Here is a 10,939-nt window from a genome sequence, read left to right as displayed (position 1 = left end):
TTTACAAAACGGTGATATTGCTTGAAATAAGTTTCATTCTCCTATTCCATACTAATTTTCAATCAGAGTGCTTGAGCACTACCAACGCCCTTTACATCATTATTCACATTCACCTAATCACACACACACACATATATATTCACACACCAGTGGAGGCGGCTGCCATGCAAGGCAGCTCGTCCATCCATTAGGAGCAATGTGGGGTCAAGTGTCTTGCATGGGAATAGGCGGAGATGGCAAGTGAACCCACGACCTTCAGATTAGGATACTAAACTCCACCCACCGAGACACGACCAGTTTACTCATTAGATCAGCTGTATTTGTTACCATTTTGCAGCCACTCTTTTAGGTTTTGAAGTTTAGTCTCTCTTTATAGTGTTTTGTCAATCTTTGTGGCAGTTGTACCTCTCGTCTTTCAAGTCATTTCCCGCTTTAGTCGTTTTTTGTTTTTTTTTAAATCCATGCGGTGAGTCTTTGTGGTTCCTTTGGCATCTCTTTGCGGTACTGTTCATGTTAGATGTCGTTATCTTCATTCTGCTTGTGGAATTTCTTTTGTGCTCTTTTCTATCTTCCATTTATGTCTGTCATTATATGGCTGACATCATTTTAAATAAAAATCTGAAATGTGAATCAACTAATAGAGAGTTTTATTAGTAAAAGCAAGTTACACTGCATTGATCTATATTTATATACAGTCCTTGACATGTCTGAGCCAAAATAAGAGAAACTACCTGTTACTGTATCATTAATTTGCAAATGACTTTCAAACAACATCTCTGATCTTAATATGAATCGAGAAAAATAATACCATTAAATTATGAGTTACACAAATAGGGAAGTACACTAAATTACTCAAAGGAGGCCACAATTTTACAGGTCTGACTTCTTTCAGTTGTTGTAGGTTTGAATCTTGTGGATGGCGTATGGGCTGGAGTCCGGTTGTGGCCACATGTCTCCATTGGGCAGATCCCTCCTCGTCTGCTCCCCCTGACAGTCGACCATCTCAACTGCCAGCGTGGACGGATTGAGGATGTCCGTGGTGCGGTAGGACTGCGTGAGGCGCCGGAAGGAGGACGTGTCGGAGATGTCTTCGTCATACAGGTCCTCCATGAGACCCCTGCGGTTTCTGCGAGCCGCTTTCAGCTCCTCGCTCAGGTCAGAAACCAGGTCCTTCACGTCCTGTACCACTGTGGAACGAACCCCAAACAGACAGAGCAGGAAGACAAGGCCAGCACAGATACCAGACACAAAGTACAGAGCCACTCGCTCTGGAAGACCTGGAAGAGAGAGACAAGCTGGATTCATAATGTGCCAACATGAAACAACAAATTCAAATGCTGATCGTCTGTATCACATTATTCCTTCAACACTAATGGAGAAAGTGCAAACTATGCTGTCCTATCCTGGAGCAATATCTGATCCCTCCTTTAACAGCTCATTTTGATGCATTTACCTGACCAGAGGTTAACTAAAATATATGCATCCATGACCTGCGTCTTCAAAGAGTAAATTGCAACCAGCCTTCTCCAGATCTTCAAGATTTTACTAAAAACATGTCGTTTCTACTTGTATCATCAAGTTTCCCAGAGCTTCTAAGTATTTTTGACAACTATTTTTTATACAGAACTCTTTAATGAAGACACTTAAGAAGAACAATCTATTATGGTCAGTTTATGCAGTCTGAGGTCAAAAATTATTATAATTTTTTTTATAGAAAGCATCTTGTTTCCAGCCAACAGGGGGCATAAAAGGCTAAAACACGAGCGACACATTATTAATGTTTCTGATGCTTTCTTTGCATTTTACTGAATGGGATAGTTTTCAGACTTGCTCTCTTATAATCTGGGTGGATTTGGTGCACTTAGTCTAAGTTTACTTTTAGGTCTCAAATTGCTTGAAATATACAAAAAAAACGTTATTAAATGTCACAGCAGTGCCATGATACACAGTGATGTAAGTGAAAAGAAAAAGGATAAAATATATGAAAGGAAATTGGACGTATAAATTGTATTTGCAACAGGCAATACATATTTAAACAAATAAAGTGGGCTGCCGGAGCTCCTTAATGTTCCATACTCTACACTTGAGGCATTTTAGGAGCTTCCATTCAGTTTTGTCAAAGGCAAAACATTGGCGTGGCTCTCTAAATATAGTGTACCAAGAAAGCTTGCATGTACCCGAATGTCTAAAATGGCACCAGTACACATACCTAACATTTTTTCAATGATCTCCAGTGAGTTGGTAAAGAGCACGTTTTGGTGCCTGTAGGTGGGGCCAGTGTACCATCCACCTGCAGGTGAGAGGGGTCAAAGTCTGCCTCGCGCAACAAAAAACCCCTGCGAAGGCCCGCCGAGACTCTCACCGTGTGTGTAGTCCGAGATCATGAAAGGATCCGTGGACCCGCGGCCCACGTCCTCCAGGAGATATCGAGGCACTGTGAAGGAGGGGGGGAGTGTAAGACAAAGCAGAGATTTGTACCAGTTGACCTTTGGCTCGTGACCCACCACAAGTGAAGGACACTCGCAGGTGCTTCCTGGTGCCGGGGAAGCAGGGGTCCCCGAAGGTGTGAGTATCAGCCAGGACCGAACAGTTTGATCTGCCGTGACATCGGCGTGACACTTTCCTCAGAGCCACGGGGGACAGACACTCTGCAATTCACCAGGAAGAAAAGTTTGACGGTCAACAAAGAATAGAAGCCGATAATGGAAAGAGTCACTGAACTAAATCCAGTAGTCAACACGAGGCATTTGTTTCACTATTCTGCTGGAGTGGGTCGTTTCGTACCCATGTCATTCTGTCGTCTCTGGTCCTGAGGACAGTTCGGGCTGCCGTGCAGCAGGTGTCCAAATGTGGCCGAGTAGATGGCGAGGACGGTCTCGTTTTTACACATCAGCCTCAGACGCTCATTTTCACACACCAGTCTTGTGCGATGGTGCTCTAAAAACAACAAAATGATCACACACACAATCAATCAATCAATGCTTGACAGGTAATTCAGCACAGTGGTCGACATCGGTTACAGATGGCATTGTGTGAAATGTGTCTGCTCCGGTATATGATTGTTTCTAAAGACAATTTTGAAGTATAGCTTCAGGTTGTAGTTTAAATATTTGGACACTTGATGGTAGTTGGACCAACTAATCACAGAGTAGAAAAAGAATCGGAGTTGTGCATCAGGGCCTGTTGACAGCGGCTCAAATTGCGTTCATGTGATTTTACTTCCCTGCTTACAGGAATTCTGGAATTAAACAAGTTTTCCCTGCACTTTTTGTCTTCAACCTCAAGTTACCACAGTGTCCATGAATTACTTTATTTTGGAATGAAGTTGGCTTCTCAAACGGTTTCTGCTTTTAATTCTGCAGGAGGAGAAGTAGTTTTGTGGGTTTTTGATACTTCCATTATTGCTTCCAAAGATCAATCAAGTCTTTTTTTAACCTTTAAATATATAATTCAATCAAAGGTATAAAACATGTGAAAAATATATTGTATTTTCCCAAAATATCTCAGCTTTCAATTTGTCTATCTATTCTATTCTATTGTCTTTACAATGTTATAGTTTTCTTATTAGTCTTCTGCATTCCTTTCAATCATTTCACGTGACCTTCATCAGTTTTGTGGAAATTGTGACTAATCTTCGACGTAAGTAAAGTGCTTCACGTGATTCCGTGATGGATACCGCCTGCTGACGTCTCCATGACGAAATATCAACTTTTATCTTCCACTGATAAGTGCAAACATTTTGGTTGCTTTGGATTTTTAATAAAGCAACAAGTCGGTGCATTAATCTTTAAGACTGAGCTTCTGTACCTGGTCGGCACTTGTAGGAGACCAGCAGGTACTTGCTGGTGAGCGGACAGGGATCCGGTCCAAACACTGGACTGAAGACCGGGATGTGACATGACCGCTTGTCCTGACACTCTGACAGCACCTTCTGCAGGCGCAGAAGAACACATGTTGACCACCGTCCCTGATTCCCCATCAGGACACTTCACGTCCCAGTGGTGGAACGTACCTGGACTGCAACAGCAGAGCTGCACTCTTGATCTTCTTCCTCCTCTTCTGTCGTGTTCGTGGCGGCAGAAGGACATAAGTGTTGACTGGGAACACGTCGGCCGTAGAAAGCTGACAGCACGGACACAGACGTCCTGGACGGACACTCGATGATGAGCATCTCTCCTTCACAGGCGTGAGCGGTGTGGTTCTTCAGGATGGTGTGGAGATACACTGAAAGGTCTTTGTATTGTTAGAGAGACAAAAGTAACTCAAGACTATCGTCACACTGTAATCCCGGAAAAACTGTGATTGAAACTAAACTTAAAGTAGCCCTTTCTATTTAAGTATAATGATGGGTGTAGACGAGGAATAGATGAAATGTAGGGAAATTATTTAAGTGAAAAAGGTATATTTGTATTCACATACATTAATAGCGAAGCACCATGTTACTGTTGGAGGGGATGAAAGTGGGACCAGTTTATAGTACTTCATATACTGTTACAGAAAATTTGTCTCAGCTGATATCTTATTTGAACTTTCTGTTTGTGACTCCTGACTTTTGAAGTGATCTATATTATTTTAACATTTCCAGAAGTAAAACTATGTGAACCTTGTGATCTTTATCTGTGAAAAAAAATCTGCGAAATACTGGTTTTACTTATTTATGTAATTATTCGAAGGTGTTTTGTTTCAGGAATAATGTCTTTATATAATGTGTTAATGTATGAAATTAATGTGAAATAAATTCCATCTGTTTACCTCCAGGAGCATAAACCTTCCGACTGTCTGAAGTGACTAACAGTCTTATTAGATGTGGGTTGATGTGTACAGTTGGGTTTGTCCTGACTGAGTTTCTATTTTATTCGATCATATGATTCACTATGGAAACCCTGGAAGGGAGTAGCCGAGACACACTAGCACCACACAAAAGTGTCACGTAAAGTTCAATCTATTTCGTACAAAAGAATTAAATCCAGGTGTGAATAAGAACACGATACATTAAGGGAACTCTTTCTACTCTGATCATTTCAGACTGAAAAATATACCCATAAGTACCCGAAGGTCCAATGATGTACTTTAAGGGGTACAGCAGTATGTATTATAATAAAACAGCTGTCATCACAATATAAACTCTGGTTAATTCCGTTGCGATTGCTTAATGCCCATTTCCTTCTTGTCAGTTGTGTCACTTATTTAATAATGGGGTTTTTTTTTAGTTTGTACAGCTCAGTCCTGGGTTGTGTCCCAGGCGCTGGGTGGAGCTCTCCAAGACAATGTTTGGACTGTGACCACGCATACAAACATGCTCTGCAAAGTCACACAGACACCGAACCGAAGTCTCCCCTCCCAGTTGTTTCCTGCACTCGGCCTTGTGTGGGATTGTGTTGCTCGTGGTGACACAAATGTTCAGTGACATATTGTGCCGTTGACCTCATAAGACTTGGTTTGGAGATCAGATCACGATCGCTGTTAGTGGATGAGGTCTTTAAAAAAAAAAGCGTGTGTGTGCGTGTGTACGTGCATGGCAGCAAACAAGACACAGTACCAGGCACTCACTCACAATGAACTATTATTGGATCCTGCAGCGACACAAAATATTGAGACTCTCTGCTGCAGTCAGATAGAGAGATACACAAAGCTCGCACACAATAGAGGTGTCTGGGACAAACACTACCTATGGTCTGCTCTCAACCCACTATTGTTACCCTGCGGTCACACAGTCCAAACAAGAAAACAACTCAAATTATAAACAGAGGTCAGCGGCGCTTTATCTATTGCTTTGGGAGTATCTGGATCTATTCTGTCTACGTTGAGGACCTGTCCTCCCAACGCTTATTTCAGGTCTCTCAGCACGATCATCTCCAGCTGCAGGATGTGCAGATATATTAGGAAATGTCTTTCTGCACCATAAAAAATAAATAAATAAATGATAATAATCATAACAAATGAGCACTATGACTGACTTTTCGATGTCAATAACAAGACACTTACGGGTGAAATCTGGAGCCGAATGTGCGGCGCGCATCTTCAGAGCCAGGAGAAGAGAAAAAAGACAGAGCGACCTGCAGATGCTCCATGGCTCTGTCATTGTGCGGGTCCTGCAACAAACTGCAGTTTAGTCCTGGTTATTGTGCCACAGATTGCCTGGGAGAGAGCAGTCAGTGGGGTGAATGATGCCATTGTGTTGACAAGAAACAGACAACCCCCCCTCATCATGATGGGTGAACCCCAGTGTAGCTTTACTTGAACTGCAGCTCATCTGCACACCAATGACTTTGAATGTATTTTATCATTTTGAAGTTCACTTGACCACATGTGCATTTGTTGGAACAGTTGTTTTATTTTATTGAAGCTGTTGCTGCCAAGAAGTCAAAGCGCCAGTCTGTAAGTACTCCCGTTGATACGTTCTGTTTTGTTTTTTCGGGGGCTGATTGTTGTTTAATGGTGCTTGACGACAAGGAAAATCAGCGTGTCGCACAATGGGGTCAGTGAGGCGACGGCTCACAGGAAGATAATGTTCTCATGGAAACATGCAGTTTGTTGTTATGTTGATGGGCCTGTAGCGCCCACCTGTCCCACCCAACAGGTCAGACGGGTGGGAGTCTTGTAACTCCCTGTTAAATATTAAACACGCAGTTTGGGTTTGATTTGCACTGATGAGCTCAGTCAAAGTGATCAGTAGCCGTATAAAACCTTGTCGGAGAAATCTGGGCAGATTTCTCAGCTCCTCTGACTTGGCTTCACTACCGGCATCTGAAACACCTTTAAACTAAATTTACAAACACAAGCAGTAAGCAGACATTCAAAACTAAAGCGTACAAGTTTCAATTGATCCAAAGAAGTCGAATAACACAAAATGAAATTTAAAAAAAAAGATCGATTAAATCAAAAACTAAAATAGATATAAGAAGCTAGGATGGACTGGGTTAGTTAACAGCATAGCCACATTTGATTGACAGTTTAAGATAAAAACCTTAACCTTTATAAATATACACAATTAACCACAGTGAAGAGAAGATCTGCACATTAACCAACACTACAGAAATTGGTTATCAACAACAAAGTACACATGCACGGCATGCTGAAGAAAACAAAAATGCCATTGAAACACTTTTATTGATAGGAAAAGAAAAAAAAACCTTTTAATGCTGGTACAACAAAAGACTTTCTGAGTCATTCAGTGTAACAGCGACCCCTAATTACCTGCTCACTGAATGGACTGAATAAATCACTGTACGGGGATGGCTGCTTTTATTGTTAGGAGGTAGAGTTGGAACCCTGTGACCTCATATTTTCCGTCTATTTGATGATAGGAACTAAACAGCTGAGTCGTGGTGTGAAAGATCTCAGGTCAAAATATTGCTTGTCGAATAAAGAATCAAAGCAAGATAGGTATCTTTCTGGTTATTGAAACAACATTTGAAAGTGTCTTTGGATGTGTACATCATGCATATAATCCATTAAAATCACTGAAATCCGCGAGAAGCTCTCTAAAGGCACCAAAACAAAAAGGAGATTCCTGTTGGGTCGAAACTGTTCTTGAACCTGGTTGTCCTTGTTTTTAACCGCTCGTTTGCGTTGTCGTTCATGATGTGCATCATTATGAGGCAGTAGGAACTGTACCGACCAAACACCCGACGTGATTTAGACGCTGTTTTTCTCAAAATCTGGTCGGGCTTTGATTTAGTCCAAATATAGTCGTTGAAATTGGGGTGATATTGGACCGTTTAACGTGGTCCAAATTTATCACAAATCTTGTTGTTTCAATAAATTAAACTAGTATGTCTGTCCTAGCAATAGAACATGAGAAAGTATGACAAAAAAAGAAAAATATAAACAATAACATCAATAAAATAACTCTTTTATATTAGTTTAAAAAGAAACATAAAAAGAGAGAACTGACCTCCCTCTGAATGAACATTTCTGGTTCATTTATTATGCCTTAGTGTAGTTTATTGTGCGATTTGGTTCATATTTCCTTTCACTTGTAGTTGATGCTTAATTTGTCAGTGGATATTGAAAAATCATTGTGTTCAGAGCTGGACTCTTAAACAGTTTAATGCAGACTGCACAATGAGTCAGCCATTTTTGGGGGGGTTTTGGTTGCAAGCATTGAACTTTTGATTTTGTGAATATTGCCAAGTACATAAATAAATGTTTTTATCAGCACTTTTTTTTTGTCATTTGCCTCATTTCAGAGCCAGAGTTCAAACTCTACAGCATGAATTCATGACGGTCCTTGTATTATATCATATCTACATAATGAATATATGATAATATGTCTTTCACAGCTTGAAACTGACACGGGCCGTGCAGTGGTTAGTGCTCTTGCCTCACAGCGAGAAGGTCGTGGGTTCAAATTCAAATACACAAACACACACGGGGAGCATGTTCTTTCCATATGTGTGTTGCTAAATTGTGTGTGTCCTGTGACAGACTGGCGACCTGTCCAGGTGCATCCTGCCCTCGACTGTAGTACGCTGGGATTGGCTCCAGTGGCCCTGAACAGAATAAGTGGTGTGGAAGACGGATGGATGAAAAAGACGGTGTTTCACTTCTCTACCATAAAGAGACGTGTTTTCAACGACCTGAAAACGACGGCTTTTCACATTTCTTCCACATTTCAACAGAAGGCAAAGGCGTCTTTTAAACCTTTTTTTTTTTTTTGCTGGGTGGTAAGATCTTCCTCAGCGCCCCGAGGAAGTGCAGTCTCTGCTGGGCCTTTATCAGCAGCTCAGAGGTGTCTGGACACCAGGCCAGGTCCTGGCACTGACAATTTGACCCTTTTTCCCCTCTCTCGCTGTATTTATGATGGCAAAATCAAGTCTTATTCTCTGGACTGTCAGCAGTGAGAGTCCTGTTGAAAAAGATAAGACTTTTTTTTCTTTTTCCAGGAGGTCACTTCCAGCTGCGTTGTGTGTCCACATTAGATAGTGAGGAGACGGTGTTTTCCTATCCTTGGGACTGTGGAGGAGGAAGTGAAAGATCATTAGCGTGCTACTCATTTTTCCCCCGCCAGTTCTCAGGAAATCTCTCCTGTTGAATATCAGTATTCTGGTTGACTATGGCAGCCAAACATCCTCTCTTACTCAACACAGTGTGACGCCCGTCGTCATGCCGACCAAACACCGAGCAATAAAACACACGAGGTGGTTACCAGCCAGCTCAGGACGTTATCAAGAGCTGACGGGGAATCAAAAAAAGGAATGTCGAAGCAAGGGTCCAGTCATTAATCCCACTGGCTCCAGTGAACACTCCCCGCTGCAGCGTCACAAGGAGGAACCCACATTTTAATCATGTGGGTGAAGCGAGAGTGAAACTCCCACCAGCTCCCGGAGTGAAGATCCTCGATACTCCTGTTGGGAGTATAAACAAAGTTTTATATTGCTCCTCACATGTGCCTCCACGGGCAGGCTGGAGGAGTCGTCGTAGCACATATTAGAAAAAGAATATGAGGTTTAAGACCAGAAATCTCATGTTTGGAGACGCTCATGAAAACACTTCTCTTACTCACATATAGATACAGTCAAGTTCAGAGATTTACAATTTGTTATTTTCAGGATATGAGTGTCTCAACAAAAAGGGTCAACCCTAGAATATTGAGGAGGTGTATTACGAAACCATTAAAAATAATGTATAACTGGAAAAAAATGCTCCTTCTTAACTTACTATCAAATGATTTTTTTATTTATTCATCATATATTTAGAGTTCCACTAACTAATTGTGTTGTCAGTTCAACAAATGAGATAAAGAGGCAAGATAAAGTGTAAAAATATACAGGATTTCCCCACATCTTAGATATTTCCTGTAATCTTTGTTTTATCTAATTTCCAGGTTTTGTTAGGAACCTGAGTGTGATGGGTTGAGTTATCAATTCTCCCAGTTCAGAGTCGTAAATTCCCTGAATTTTCCTGGCAGACAAAAGAGGTGAGACATAGCACGGTGCCCTTTACTCTTCATCAAATTGTGTGTTTTCATTTTAAATTCCTTAAAATTAGTTTCATAATCCTGCCTGTGCTCTGGTTGCTTTTCTCAGGAAGTCTGCAGCCCAGCTTGGGGATTTTAATCATCAGAAATTTCCCCATCACTGTTGACTGTAAATGATGCCAAACAACCAGAAACCCTGACACTGAACTGACCCCCGAGTGCGTCGCTCCTCTGGGACATGTGGGTTTGAGATGGCACTTAGCAGTACATTGATTAATTTATCTACCAAAATAGCAAAAATAAAAATAAATCAAACTGCTAAAACTGTAATCAAATCAATATTTCTGAATGCCTCTTACTTCCAGTGTCACATCATGACACTGTTAAGGCTTGACCTTGACTTGACCTTCGGTGTGGCAGGAAGGTAAAGTCCATAGTGCAGGTTTCCAAATAGACGAGTTCAAAACTAATCTGTTTTCTGTTTCTCCTAATGGTCCAAAAGAATGAGGGGATTCCCACAATCACCCTGCCATGGAATCACTCAAAATACATACAAAAAACTCCACAGAATGTCATATTATGTTAGGATGGGGGGGGGGGGGGGGGGGGGGGGGGGGGGGGGGGGGGGGCACATACACACACACACACCCAGAGGGCCATAGTGGGGGCTATATTGTAGAATTGGTGAAAAATACAGAGCAGTTGGTTGAATAATTGTCTTTTACTATTCAGAATATGGATGGATGGATGGATGGATGGATGGATGGATGGATGGATGGATGGATGGATGGATGAAGTAATCATATTGCTGATTGTTCCACGAGGTCGAAATAGTCAATCTAAAGTGAAGCAACTCAGAAGATATACAACTTTTTTATTTTATTTTATTGAGCTTCATAAGACATCTTCTCTATTCAATTTATTTAATTAAATCCTTAAAACATATCTTTCAGGTGTTCCTTCCTCACATTACAGTATAATATTCAGTCGCACTCATGTGGGACCTTTGTGTTTGTC

General features: G+C 41.4%; 1 protein-coding gene across 1 annotated transcript; it reads right to left on the bottom strand.

Annotated features, from left to right (window-relative positions):
- Positions 1–750: 750 nt before the first annotated feature.
- Positions 751–6,082, bottom strand: LOC308134884 (protein eva-1 homolog C; the record flags this gene model as incomplete). The annotated part of the gene is made up of 8 exons (XM_080502726.1): positions 751–1,277; positions 2,210–2,290; positions 2,363–2,434; positions 2,505–2,648; positions 2,785–2,937; positions 3,808–3,931; positions 4,013–4,224; positions 5,986–6,082. The coding sequence occupies 8 exons, from the start codon at positions 6,080–6,082 to the stop codon at positions 889–891; spliced, it is 1,272 nt and encodes a 423-aa protein (XP_080358852.1). The 3' UTR covers positions 751–888.
- Positions 6,083–10,939: the final 4,857 nt, after the last annotated feature.

This window comes from Blennius ocellaris, assembly GCF_963422515.1.
Source record: "Blennius ocellaris genome assembly, chromosome: 9".
NCBI classification, from domain to species: Eukaryota; Metazoa; Chordata; class Actinopteri; order Blenniiformes; family Blenniidae; genus Blennius; species Blennius ocellaris.
Note: the sequence above shows the minus strand (reverse complement) of the source record. Positions and strands in the feature narration are given on the sequence as shown.